We start from the raw sequence: 14,655 nt of genomic DNA, 5'->3' as shown, positions 1-14,655 counted from the left end.
TTCCAGGGAGATGCTCCAGGGAGGCTTGTGTTGTATATGAACACAGGGCTCACCAAACTGGGTCATCTTGCCTGGAGTTTCCTCACGATACACACTGAACAATAACTTCTTTCTGTGTAACCAAATCAAGGGGAAGGAAGAAAAGTGGCTATGGATCCACAGTCAGGTGTGATTTAAATCACAGTGTGATTTAAAATCTTCCCCCTGTGGCAAGAAGATAAACTCTGTTTATTTTGACTGTGGCCTCAGACCAGGCTGAAGACAATAGGAGTTTATCAGGGAAGGAACTAAAAGCCAACCAAGCTGGAAACACTTGTATTCCAGTGAGTTGGGCACCCTGGATTTTAGGGAGTGTCACTGCTGTAAAGTTATGCAGAACCTTTTCTTTTGCATCGTTTTTATTGATTAAAAAAGGAGAGGGAGAGAGTCGGTCCTCAGCTGGCATAAACAGACACAGCTTTACTGAAGTCAGTGTGCATCTGTTCATTCTGGTGAAGGATATAATTACCCCATATTGCACTCATTTTATCAGCCATTGCGAATGTTTTCTGTGTGATCCTCTAAAGCTTTTCAAGAATGAAAGCTCTGTCTGCTGCTCCCAGCACTTTGCCTCTGTGACATATGAATTGTGCCAAATCCATTCTTGAGTTTTTGGTTTTAAGCTCCGAGTACAAGGGTGAAGTGAAAATAAAGTGTGAATAATGGTCTTTTTCTCAAAGGCAACGTGATATTGCGTTGAGCTGAAAAATTTACTCTCCTACAGATCGGCCCTGCCAGTAGGAAGGGCTGATGGATGCTGAGCACGATCCAGCTGATATCTGATACAGGGGAGGGGGGAGGGCTCTCCAGGGTTGCTGACAAAGCTATAACAAGATCCAGGGATGGAAGCTGAAGTTAGGCAAATTCAACCTTGCAATAAAATGCCAGTCATGAGCATAATAAAATATTGTAGCAATTTGTTGGTGCTCATGATGAATTTGTCGTTAAGGTCTTTATAGTATTTTCTTTTAAAATCAGTCTTCGGTTTCTGGGGGAAATTCTAAGGCCAGCCTGTGAGCTGGAGGATCACGGTGATCCCCTTTGGTTTTGCAATTCAAGTGCACTTGTTAACTTCCCTTCTTTGCTAGGCCTGAAGGAGAACACATTTACCAGAATTGCCCTTAACAATTCTCGCAGCACCCGCAGATCTGCACAGAGATAACTGTTCTAATTAAATCCCCTCCTTTAGGACTACATGGGATTGCCCACAGAGATGGGGGGAATTGTGTGCGTTCCTTCCCTTCTCCTCCTTTTCCCCCCATACTTGTTTGGGTTGGATCTTGAGGGCTTATTTTGTGAGAGGTTTTCTTTTTCCCGTATTTTTCTTTGCTGTAGCATGGGAGCAACTCACCTGGTGGGATGTGCCTCAGGAAATAGATTGCCCGTGATCACAGTTGCCTTTGTCGTTGGTGTTAACCCTGTCAAACCCAGGCAAACCCAACACACTGACACACGTCAGGCTCTCCCACCTCCAGCACTCAGCAATCCATTCACTCTGCAGCATTCGACAATCTGTGCTCCTGAGCTGCGATGATGTTTGGGTGAAATGGAAGCCTTTGAACTTCATGCAGGGACATCTGGATGGAGCTTAATGATGTGGGGTATACAAGAAGTCGTCTTAGTGACAGGAGCTGATTCCCTCCTGATCTGAAACTCTTTCAAATATATTAAATTATTAAATTGAACATAAGATCACTCTGCACATCTCACAGGATTGGGCTCCCTGTTAGTTCCCTGTCTGAAAAGCAGACAGTGAATGCTCAGGTCTGAGAACATCTTCTTGAGAAGAGTGCTCACCTGCAGGCTGTCTGAGCAGCACCAGGGCTGGCTGAACGCCTGGAATGAAAGGGTTCTGTTATTGTGGGCATTGAGGAAACTCGAGAGCAACACGGGTTTGGGAAATCATTCTACTCAAGAAGCAGCTCTCTCTTCTCGTGCGTTTTGAGCCCTGGTAGTATCACATTCTGTTTTGACAGCTGTCAGAAGTTAAATGAGAGATACTTGGGGAGAGGAGGGTTGAGCTACAGGAGAATTGTTATTTGCGGCGCTCGCCAACAGTTGCAGTTTTCACTTGGTAACACACATTCTGTCTGTTATTCTTTCTCTTTTCCTCTCCTTTGCTCAACTTTTGCACCTTTTATTTCTGGGGCTCTTGTGACGGGGACTGGTGCCATCCAACCCGTGCTGCTTGCAGGAGGAAACCTCTTTGTGATGCTGTGCATGTGCAGTGCCTGTCCCGCCCGAGTTTTATTCCAGCCCTTCTTCAGTGACTGCCAGCTTCCAAACTTCTGCTAGTGCCACTGCCCTCCTTTCATCTACCAAATTTAAGCTACAGTTTAGGCGTGAGGAAAAGGGTTTTACACTCACTCTTTCCTTCTTTTTTTTTTTATTTTTTTTTTTGTTCTCAGCAACAAACGTTTATCCTCGCAGATTCCTGCAGCAGTTTGCTTGTAGAGGTGACACTCTACCAAAGGTCCCTCACATAGCTGTATATTAAATACTTGCCCTTAGTGTTTATATTTCAGGGGGAAACATTCACAGGTGTTGGAGCACAGTGGCTTCTGTGTTTGCTTTCTCTTTTGGATTCCCGGCCGTAGAAATTATTTACCCTTTAAATTATTAGAGCTTTAAGTGGGGAGCGCCTGAAACTTTTTTTTTTTTTTGCCCTGTAGTCAACCCTTTTCGTTGTCCCGTAATTGCAAATAAATAATTGCTCTCCCAAGGCCGGCTGAACTTGGCGGGGAGTTTGCAGAGGCTGAGCCCGTGAGAGCGGCTGTTCCTCCTCTGCAGCACACGGGGGCAGAAGGCGCCCGGCCTATGTTCTGTGCTGCACCACTTCGGTGAGTCCTGTCGGATCATTTCGGCGTGCAAGGGCTTCATAAAGGAATTTAGTACTTGGGAAAATTAAGTTCTGTTTAATTGTCTGTGCAGGAAGAGGTTATTTTATTGCCGGGTGACGCGTGTTCGTCCCCAGCCCGCAGGATGTGTGTCACGGGTGTGTGTAGGATTCACTGAGGTGTTACATCTGACAGTCAATATGTATGTGCAGTAGTGCAGAAGAGATAATTATATAGCTGGAATATATATAGGCATTTAGCTTTAATTAGGCTTTTGATTAAATATAAAAGTGCAATTAAGAGTGACAGATACAGTAGATCCTGGTAGACGACATGACAGTTTTTGGCTAGAAGAACTCCTGTGCTGATTTTTTGTCAGACTTGATTTTTTCTAAAGATCTTAATGACTGTTCTATTGAATCTTTGATCTGAATTACTCCGTATTCTCTCTCTCTCTCTTTCTCTCTCTCTCTGTGCTTATCTGTGTGTTTACAGTATTTCTGTTTGTAGCAGATGTTAGATTAATTTACAAGAAAATTGTTTTGTTTCAGGGAAGGATGATAAAATTTAGACTATAGCCAAGCAGCTAAGAATTAAATTTGGGGTTTTTTTTGGTCCATGTTAATACCTTTTAACTGTGTTTTACCAAGCTTCTCAGACTTCCTTTTCTGGGTAATGATGCTATTTCTGTGAACGTGTCTCCGAGCACACAGGCGTAAGCAATTTGTTAAAGGTTTACATATGAGAGACTTACATAAGATTTAACATGGGAGGGGAAGGACATTATTATGAAAATGTAAAAGCAGATATTGCAAGATCTGCTTGTATCACTTATACAGACGTGAACAAATTGTGTTGAGTATCATGTCTCCTATTGCACTGAGCTGATGTTTATGTTAGAAGCCTCAGTCTGCACAATGATTGGGTTTGAACCAATGCTCTGTGCACTACTTTTGAAAATAAGGCCATTAACTAACTATGGGTATGAAGTTAATTATAGAGTCCTCCCTTAAACAACTTGGCCAGGATATCTGCCTTGTATCTTAGCTGAATAAGTCAGATAATAATGGTACAAAGTGATTGGATAAAGACAAAAGAGCAAAGAACCCTTCAGTGTGCCTTGACTGCGGTTAGTTGGAGTTTCACGTAGTTTTTCATCATTTCACAGTGGGGCTCTGAGGCTTTCCAGTGTCACCCCAGAGTTGTGAGCCCAACAGAGCAGCTCCCTGGCTTTGTTGCTGCACTTAATATTTGCTGTGGGGACAAATGGGTTCAGCTCCTCCTTGGTGAGGCAGAGGATGGTGGCCAGCCTTGAGAGACAATGTTCTGCCCATCAGTAAATCCCCATGTTTGCATTGAATTGCTTCCTTAGGCTGGAGATTGAAGTCAGCATCCTTGGAAGGGCTCCTGTAGACTCCAGCGTGGTGACACAGGCAGCTGTTCCCCATGTCTGTCTGTTACAACTTGTCATTTTGTTTCACAGTATGGGAGGTGTGAGAAGTGACAGGACTAAATAAGCACAGAGGGAACCGACTGTTGTATCTGGCTGTGCTAACGAATGAGCTGCGAGTGAAGTTAACTTCATGTGAAGCAGCTTAAATTATTTATTTTCGATCCTGGAACTGTACTTAACGTGTTGTTAAGGCAGAGCCACGTTGACAGGGTGACATTAATTACCCCACTGGAAACACGCGGCGGTAGCTGAAAACAATTGTTCTCAGCTATCACTGATGGCTCTGGGTACAGCCTCAGCCTGTGCAGAGCTGGCCAAAGTGTCCTCCTCCACCCCTGCATCCACCCACAGCTGTAAACTGGCTCTATACTTACGGCCACAAAAGATGAGGTTTGATGGTTGTGGGTTTCTTGTGCCCCCCTCTCTCTATTTTGTTGTTTGTTTTTTTTTTTGTGAGCTGAGTGACTGTGTGATTGATCTCCTCTCCACTAGACATGGCATGTCTTAAACATGTGAGGATGGTCATTTGCTGATCCACCAGTATAAAGGCATATGCTTTACTGTTCCTGTAAATCCCACAACTCCCTTAATGATTCAGTCCTACTCCTTAATTCATAGCAGGAGTGCTGTGTCCAGAATAGGAAGTTATTGTGTCTGGGTTTTTCATTCTTTGTCCAGGCTCTGGCTTACACATCCCTGCTGAGAACTGGATGTGACTTGACTAGCATTTGTCTGGATGTGTACTAATAAAAGTGAGGAATTGACTTTTCCCCTCCCTTCTTGTTCAGCACTGCAATGAGTTAGGGACTCCAAAATGGCCGAGCTGAGAAGCACTGGAATATATCTACAAGTAAATGAATGGCTGGCTACTTGCAGTTGCTATGAAATGTTTTTCTAGATGCTCCTGGTCCATGGTTAATGCAGCCAGAGATCCTGCTGGGAGAATGCGAGTGAGCAGTGTTCGTTCCCTGAGCTGAGCTCAGTTGGTTAAAACTTGGTGGTAATAACACCAAGGTCAAGGGTTCAATCCTCTATATGGGCCATTCAGTTAGAAGCTGGACTCGATGATTCCTTGTATCAGAACATCCTGTGTTTCTATATCTACAAGTAAAATCAATGGCTGGCTACTTCCAGTTGCTAGGTAATGTTTTTCCAGATGCTCCTGGTCCACACTTGATGTAATGAGAGGTTTTACTGGGAGAATGCAAGTGTGCAGCATTTGTTCACGACAGTGTGAGGCTGTGCCTAACAACATTTACCTCTCTGCTTGTAGGTTAGGCCAAAGACTCTGATTCCAGACAGCCTCCCTATCTCCCCGTGCAGAGACCAACCTTCCAAGCAGCCTCCCACCTTCCAGAAGGCGACCGTAGTGAGCATCAAGAACCCCAGCCCCGCGCTCCCGACCGCCAACAACACCGTCAGCCATGGACAGCCGCCCCACAGCCAGGCCCAGAGCGTCAGCGAGCCCCTGCCCTCCCCTCTGAGCAGTGCAGGGGTGGCCTACGCCATCATCTCCACCTCCCCCAGCAATGCAGCCCCCATCAGCACCAGCGCCGCCGTCTCCGTCGTCAACGACAGCATCAAGGTGCAGCCGCTCCTCATCAGCGCCGACAGCAAGGTGGGGGCTTGTGCTGGTTTAGAGGTAAACCCAGGGGAAGTGAACCCAACTCAAAAGAGAGATTATAAGTCAGAATAACAGTTTAATAAAATAATACAATAAGTACGATTATACAGACAAACAGTTGGTTTTAACCCACAAAACCCAAATGTATAACCCAGCACCCTGGGGCAGGAACAGAGGGGTGTTGGTTGGGCCCCCTGAGTCCAAAGTAAAAGGAGAGGGGGAAAACCTGTTGGTGAGAGTGCTGGTGCAGTCTGGTTGAAAAGTGGTGGTTGCAGTCCAGTCAAGAGTTGTGGTTGCAGTCTGGTTGAAAGTAGTGGTCTGCAGTCTGGTTGAGAGTGGTGATCTGCAGTCTTCCTCTGGATCCCACGAGTGGTAAAAAAGTCCCAAGACCCCAAGGTTATATATCCTGTAGTTCAGGCAGGAATGCCCAGTCCCTCCCTCAGGGTGGGGAGTTCCACAATGGGTGTGAGCACAGGAGCACCCTCCTATCTCACAGTTCCACAATGGGTGTGAGGACAGGAGCACCCTCCTGTCTCACAGGCCTCTTAACACCCAGTTTACAGCCTGAGGAGTCAGGGCTGCTCTGGGCAGAGGGTATAAATGCTCTATTGTTACCAGTTTCTGGGAAATGGCATGGAAGGCTATGGAATACACAGTTTTGGGTTACACCCACACAGTGATGAACTGGTCCCAGCTGTTCTAACTAGGACAGGGCTTCACCTCCCCCTGGGCAGCAAGGACAGTAACTCCATGGCAGGGGGGAGCAGGGTGTTCCCCTGGGAGGGCACAGCCCTGGGCAGAGCAGTGGCAGTGGCTCTTCTTGAGGAAAATAATCAGAAAGCAAAGGGAAAACTCTTCAGGGGACACAGAGATGCTGGGAGACATTTGTCTGTGTACAGGCCTATTTTTTAGTGGGAACAAAACTCATCATTCTGTAACCTGACATTAATGGGACCGTATGATCTCCCATTTCCTTAAACCAATCCTCACTAATAATATCCCTGAATTCTGTGCAGGCTCAGATTTCCTATGGACTCCCTCTTCAATTATACAGTGATAGGAGCTATATCAGCTGACCTCGGGGGAGCATATATAATGATCAGGCATTCCCTCCTGCACTTCCAGGGGAACACCAAATGAAATGAGGGCTCAGGGTTTCAAAACTGATCAGCACAGGAATCAGTGGAAGAAAATTCAAGTTATGAATTACTTGACTCCTCTTTGCACTGCTTTTCAGCTTTGAAATGCAAGAACTTCATCACTCTCACACCAGAAAAAGATTCAACAGAGGCTGCCAATGTGCCCAGCAGACATTCACTGTAATTTACTACTGGGATTCCCCTACTTTTGGTTTTATTGGCAGCACAGGTTCTCATAGAGTGCTAAAAAAGAATATAGGATGTAGGAAGCCTTCTGAGGTAAACAAGAGCAGACATCTTTTCCCCACTTCTTTGCCATAATTTATTTTTCTTTTACATAAAAATGCTGCTGGTTAAGGAAACCATCCTTTTTATGCTCTAGGAACTTCTAGAGTGACCAGGCTGAGATAAAGTATCTAACAATTAAATAACATGGATTGAAAGCTAGCAATGAAATAGATGGAAAAGGCCCAGCATTCACATCTAATATTTTTAATATTTATCAAGAAGGTGAGCTTAGGAAGGTCTTCCACAGTCCTTCGTGAAGATTTGATTATGGGTATAAACTCACATGTGGGCAGAAATTGTCATTCATTCCTTTTAATTTAGTACCTTCTGAGGTAACGTGACCTGCACTGTGTAAATCTTCATGTGGTAATTCAAACATGAGCAGCTGCAGTTACTAACACACGTGTGTGAATGAGAGATCTGTGTCCTAATTCCTAGAGGTTCTAAACCAGAGCTGGTTTTAATGTAAAACGTGTAGTTTATTTTGTTTATGGAAAGCTGGGCACCCAGTGCTCATAACACATAAAGGCAGAGGGCTCAGCTCTGATCTCAGTTACATGAGGAATGGTTTTCCTCCCCATCCACAGGTACTTATTCTGAATAATGCTGGTTATGAGACTGAGATCTCATAACTGAGATCAGATTGGCTCTGAATGTGTAGTGATCCCATCTCTTCTACCTGTACACAGAATAAAATCAAAGGAAAGGCCTTAAAATCCCTGACATCACAAGTGCCAGAGCGTGGCTGCTCAGCCAGCTCCAGAAGTCCTCCACATAGAAAGTGTCCTCATTTTCAGAGGCACTGATTGAGTGACTCCCTTAATCTGCTGGAGGATTGTAATGCACCAAAAAAACCATTAATTTTTAGAAACTTTAGTATGGATTTAGGAGCCAAACCTAGGTATCCAGGCTTTTTATACTTTTGGCTTGTGACTTGCATTTCTTTTCTGCAGGGGTATGAAGTAACCCTTCAAAGAAGAACCCAAGGTTTCAGGCAGAAATATCCAGTTTCATATAGTGAATTCTCTTATTTGTGCATTGTCTTCTAGGTTATCATTATTCAGCCTCAAGTCCAAACCCAGACAGAAAGTAAAGTGGAGACAAAGAAACCTCCTGAAGAGTCAGCTCAGGGACCCCCTGCTACCAAAAAGAAAAAGGAGGAAAATCCAGAGGTGATTTTTTTCTTTTTCATTTCTAATAAATGAGCTGCTCCAGTATGGTTAAGTTATGTCACAAAATGTAACATGACTTGTAGGTCTCATAATAATCTTGGCACCTTGCAAGGCTGTAGCTGGAGTTCTCGTGAAAGGTGTATACAAGCTTAAGATATTTTCTTTTGTTATCAAATATATAGCATTGGGTTTACCGGCCGCATATGAGGTGGAATTAACATTTCTTTTGTCTTCTTTGTAATGAATTTTGCAATTTTTAGCTTGTATTTAACAACAATTTCTTGCATTTGCTGTGTCTTCCCACATGTACGCAGATTCTGGTCTGAAACACATTAAATTCCTTCAAATTGAATAAGAGAGCAGAAAGAAGGTTATAAGATGAAAGAGATTTAATATATTGTATTTTTAATATTCTTAATATACCGTTTTTTTAATTTCAGCTAAAAATATAAACCACAAGTCCTTGTAGGAATGGTATCTCTCTTTAGCAGACATTTTGGTTTTTTGTCTGGGTGTATTCACATTAGATTGGGTGTACTTTTGAGGCAGTTTGAGGAGTTACACAAACTGAATCTACTGCTATTGTAGAAATGCTCAGCTCTTGTGAAATCTTAACCTCACCAGTCTAATAAATATGTAGCACAAAAGCATCCTTGGAGCTGTAGACTTAAGAGGATTATTACAATATAAATTTATAATGTTACTTGAGGCATGTGGGTGATCATTTGTTTTACCATTTTAAGAGGTTCATGTAGTTAAAAGGTGTTGAGGATAAATATTTTAGCCCAGAATATCACAGAAGCTCTGCAGAACTACACTTAGGAGACCTCCCAGGTTTAAAATCTGCCTCTCCTGTGAATCTTCACTGAATGATGGGACTGTGGAGTCCTGCTTTGTTTAGGTAGGTATTTCCAAAACCTTATTAATTTGGTAGCACCTTAAGGGCAAAAAGGTCAGTAGATCCTGCTTAAAAGTAGAATGTTAGGAAAAAACATCTATTTTACCTTGCCTGTAACTTGTCTCCATGGAAAGAATATTGGACAAAAGTGTTCCAGAGAGATGCAGGAGGAGATGGTGGGACTGGGCCCACTTTTTGGTATGGCATCCATAAATTTAATGAGCTCTTTTAGTTGCTAATTAGACTATCTCAACAACCTTTTTCTGCCCATGAACATTGTTCCTACCCTGTATATCCTGGAGGTCTCAGCAAGCTTTGTTTTCTGGGTAGGGTGCTGATGCCCTTAAATATGACAGTTCTTTTCTTTTCATAGATTTATTTCATGGCCATAAATAGGTAGGTCTAGAGTTAATTTCTTTTGTTCTTTGAAAGTAAACTTTAGTTGATTATCATGTATTTATGCAATTAGTGCAATTAGAACTAACAGCATAATTAGTGTAAATACATGTAATGACATAAATAGAACATGTAATTACAAAATGAAATGCTTTTGTGAAAATCTTTGTTTTGCTTCATGAAAAGATGTACTGTGTGTTTCTGAAAGCACTCGTGGCTTTTAAGCAGATGATTAAATTTAAAGCAAAGAGTAACAAAGATGCCATATTTCTAAAAAGAAAATAGGGACTTGAGGCACTTCTCTTCAAGCTTTTATTTATTTCCAAAGCACAAAACTGAGGCAGGGACTCCAAGAGGACCCTACATGGATGTTAATCAGGACAGAAGGGGATTTAGCAAATTAAACTGCAAATTTCAAGCAAACCAACCAGAAACATCCAGACTTACCAGTAGCCAGGAATCCCATCTGCAGGTACTGAGTGGACCTGAATGAACAGAAAAGAGAGAGGATGATCACTGTCTTTTGTTCCTGCTGGGAAACCATGAAGCTGATCCTGGACAATGTTTGCATTCTAGAAGTTTTTTATCTAAGAGGAAAATTACTGCCATGAATGCTGGTTCTTTATTCTGCCAGTGTTTCTAATCTTGTACTTCTAAGAAGTACAAGAGAGATACATGGCAGTTGTGAACTAAATGCTGATGTTAGTCCTGGATTAAAAAACTGGAGAAACTGAAGTCTTGGTTTTGCAGCTTCCTGAACAGAGGAGAAACAACAGGCCCTGTGATACATGAAAGGCAAGCATTGCAATGGAATTCAGATTTTGAGTTGAATCCAACAAGCTACAGGAGTGAGAAATAGCCAAACCCATAAAAACAAACATGCTGTTAATATAATATGCTTGTTAAAAAGAATACAGCTTCTACCAGGATTTTTTAAGAAGGAACCAACTTTCAAATCCCTATAAATGTTAACCCTTCCTGTGTTCAATCATGAGATAATTATCAAGTCCATTTGTGATGGCTCTTTATATGTAAAGCTGCCATTGCATTAAACCAGATATATATTCAAATAGTTTTAGCACGAAGAGAGGACATTGTTTAGCAAACACTCCAGTGCTCACATAATTTCAGTTGGGGTATCAGAAAATGTGTGTTTCCCCTGCACTTTGATCTTGGGGTAACACAGGCAATTCTGTGCTCCCTTGGGAACACGCAGTTGCACATTAACCATTCCCACTTTGTGGTTCTGCACCTCACTGTTGTGATTTCTCCTGCTCCCAGCCCTGAGATTTATCCTGCCACACTTACTTTTTGGTGGGGGTGAGGTGAAGCTTGTAATTCCCCTCAGTTGACTAATTTTCTTCTCAGATCTGCACAGTGGATCTCGGATCAAATATTCATCTTTCCCTTCAGGTGTGGGGCCCCCACCGTGCCTGGCTGGTGTTTTAGGCATGTAAGGAGGGAACATTATTGAAATCAAGGTCTGACATGCAAATGAACACATGCACTTGTCATTAGCACGGCTGTGGAAGGCAGAAATACAACATGAATATATATTTCATGCCAGTGGTGAAATTCTACAGCACCATTTTCTAATCTACAGGGAGGGTTACACGCCAGGAGGTTGTGGAAAGAAAATATTCCTGTCTTATGAGGGTGTTAGTTCACCTGTTTGACAAGGATATTTTCACAGATACAAGAGGGGTATGGATGTCCAATGCTGGCCCTCAGGTTCTGAAGGACACACCCAACAGTTAGATCTTTCCATCTGCAAAATGAGGACGTGCCTGCTTTCAGTGTCACTGTGTGACAGTCACAATTGCAAAGGAAATCGTAGTTCCAGTGACTTCCTAGTTGATTTTTATCCTGAACTGAAATGAGAAGTTGAATCATCAGGCTTTTCACAAAACAAGAAGGTCAAACTAATCTTGACTTGGAAGTGTTGAAACGTGTTCTCCTGACACTTCTTTGATTGAAACAGAATGTTTTGACCTGCTGCTGCTTAAACACTGTGTTTTAGTTTGACCCAAATCTCCACATTTTATTTGGGGTGAGTATTATAATTTCATCTTCCTGTGGTCTTTGTACACTTCATCAGGGTTGGACTGTGGGCTTTGCTTGCCTGGATTTCCCAACAGTTTGGGTTTCACAGTCAGATTGTCCCTCCTGTGGAATTGCACCTCACAAAAATGCCACTTGGGTGACGTGACCCAACGAGATTGTTCAGCGCAGCAGAGAGGGGAAGAGACCCCCGAGGCCCCACGAGTACCACAGATGTGACTGAAAACCAAAGAGTTCAGTTCAGTTTGGCCTTGGAACAACACAGCAGAATTTCAGTTGTCATCAGAAAGATGGAATAAAAACTCCAGCAAAACTTTTGCTGCGAGGAAAAATTTCCCAGTGAAAAATCCCTGACAGAAAATTTAGAATCTGCTCTAGTACTTGTCCTGTTACTGCATCAGCATAAGATTTTTTTAGGATGAAGGTGTGTTTTGTGCATACATAGTTTACAAGAGTTGTAAGCAATATTTTAGATCAGGTTTCTCATGCCAAGTGAGTTCACCAGCATCAGTGGGAGATGTTTGTTCACTCCTCATTAGGGGAAAATATTGGATTAGTGTTCCTTTTCATAATTCATGCACGTGGTGTTCTTTTTGTAACTTGGGAAGAGAAATTTCTGATGTGTTTTTATTTTGAGAGGAGGGGACTTTCAATATGCTTCAGATGTCTTGTTTAGTGTTGTAAAGCTCAGTGGAAGTTTAATATAGCTTACTTTGCTTCATACAGCTTGCTCACATCCAATAAAAGCAGTGCCATGTCCAGATAGGAACAATAATGCACAATGACCTCTCCACAGAGTGGAGTGACAAGCCAGCTGGCAGTTGAATTGATTTGACTGGCTGGATTTTGGTCCTGGGCTGTATAAAATCAGCAGTCACATAACATTGGCTTCAGAAATCTCTGAATTCCTGAAGTTCATGCAAGTGGGGCGTGACTCACCAGGCACATCTGAAGCAAATCTTCAATTAAAGTTCTTCATATTGCTATGCAATCCAATAAGATATATTTCTAAAAGACCTTTACTGGGTTTAGTCTGTCAAGGCTGGTTTTATTTATTTACTTACCGTGATCACTGTAGTGGAAAAATCTAACCCCTGTTTATCTTTTCCTTAGAAAATAGCCTTCATGGTAGCGTTAGGACTGGTTACAACGGAACATTTGGAAGGTAAGATGGCATATCTTGGTTTACAGCTCGGTTTTGGAGTGAAATCTTTTCTCTTGGCTGCCCTGAATCTCACAGGATGGCTGAGGTTGGAAGGGAACACTGGAGGCCATGTAGCCCAACCCCCCTGCTCAAGCATCATCTGCTCTCTCCCACCTGAGATGGACTTTCAGGTTTTGAGTAGGTCTTGTCATCTTGAGAGTTCCACAGAGCAATGTGTAAAACACTGGTGAAAATCCAGTGTTGGTTTCATCAGAATTTAAGCAAATTAGAAAACTCCCTCTCACAAAGAATCCCTTCCCTCCATTCCCTCCCATTTAGTCAAAAATTTATGAAACTTCCAGTCTGATCCCGTGTTTGTGTGAGAGCTGCTCGCACAACTTCCAGTTCTGAACACAAGTTCAAACAAATCCTGCACAGAAACTAAATGCAGCATCACAGAGCTTCCAGTTTACTTCTCCCACTTCCCAAAAATACCTTGCAAGGGTTTGAAGATTTGTACCTTTCTTTGCCTCAGCCTTTGTCAATCTGAAATCACGGATGAGAGGGGAAAAAATCACAGATAAGAGGGGAAAAATCATGGATGAGAGGAGAAAAATCATGGATGAGAGGGGAAAAAAGAGTTGGTTCAGCAAATTTATCAGTGGTGTGAGATGAACCAAGGGTTTCTTGGCAGAATGGATTATTTCTTGTAGAGAGAGACGATGCAACTATTTTTAAGGAAAAGTCTGCAGCCTGATGTGTTTTAGTTCCATGCTCAGCTCAGACAAGTTGCTGGGATTCCACCAGTATAAGGAGAGAAAGGTGGTGTCTGTGTCAGCTGACAGTGATTCTTGGTCACAAAAAATGTTAATGATAATTGATGTTTACCACCCATCCCGTGGACCACAGTCAGCAAAATGCTTAGGAAGTTCCAGTGCACTCAATCTAAGTTTTATGGGCTTTATTTTAGGCACCTGCTTAGGGACCTTGCTGATACCTCCCATTTTACACCTTGATTTCTTTACACTAACATTCCCTGTTCCTTGGTTTTAAGCCAGGCTGTGAATTAGGGAAAAAATAGCATCTGAATTGTAAGGTCTCCCTAATATATACAGCAGGCTTTCTGTGGGTCTTGTTGCCATTTTTCAATGTCTTTCCCCTTTAAATCTGCATTTGAGAGAATCATTTAATGTCCCAGTGACTGAGAATTTGAAAGCAGTTTAAAGAAACTTTAAGCCATTGGCATTTTTAATCCCTTAATAGTAATGGATTGAAATGGAAATCAAAAAGCTGCAGCAATTTTGGGAGAAGATTTATAATCCAAAAAGTGCAAATGACGACTGGTTCTTGTTTCCTTTGTCTAAGGAAAATAGGACAACATTTGAAATTATGCTGAAGTGCAAATTATGCTTACAACAGAGAGGACTTCATTTTGAATAATTCTTTACCCTTTGATTTTATTGGAACTAATAAACTGTTTGTGTGAATTTAATGCTTATTTTCAAAATGCCAAGTACTGCTCTGCTCTGTTTGTTCTACACTAAGTGTGGACATGCACATTTTGAACCAAACTGCTGCAACACTGATCCCGCAGAATCAATTCC

General features: G+C 42.4%; 1 protein-coding gene across 2 annotated transcripts in view; it reads left to right on the top strand.

The window, feature by feature from the left end:
- PHF21B (PHD finger protein 21B) overlaps positions 1-14,655 on the top strand; it is a 147,278-nt gene that overhangs the window by 115,119 nt on the left and 17,504 nt on the right. For both annotated transcript variants that reach the window (XM_032689105.1, XM_032689104.1), the window contains 3 exons: positions 5,603-5,947; positions 8,430-8,552; positions 13,021-13,072. In XM_032689105.1, coding sequence (XP_032544996.1) covers positions 5,603-5,947; positions 8,430-8,552; positions 13,021-13,072 — 520 coding nt within the window. The remainder of the gene's footprint in view (positions 1-5,602; positions 5,948-8,429; positions 8,553-13,020; positions 13,073-14,655) is intronic.

The sequence above is a fragment of the Chiroxiphia lanceolata genome, chromosome 5 (genome assembly GCF_009829145.1).
Source record: "Chiroxiphia lanceolata isolate bChiLan1 chromosome 5, bChiLan1.pri, whole genome shotgun sequence".
NCBI lineage: Eukaryota > Metazoa > Chordata > Aves > Passeriformes > Pipridae > Chiroxiphia > Chiroxiphia lanceolata.
The sequence above is the reverse complement of the archived record's forward strand: the minus strand, read 5'-3'. Positions and strand labels throughout refer to the sequence as shown.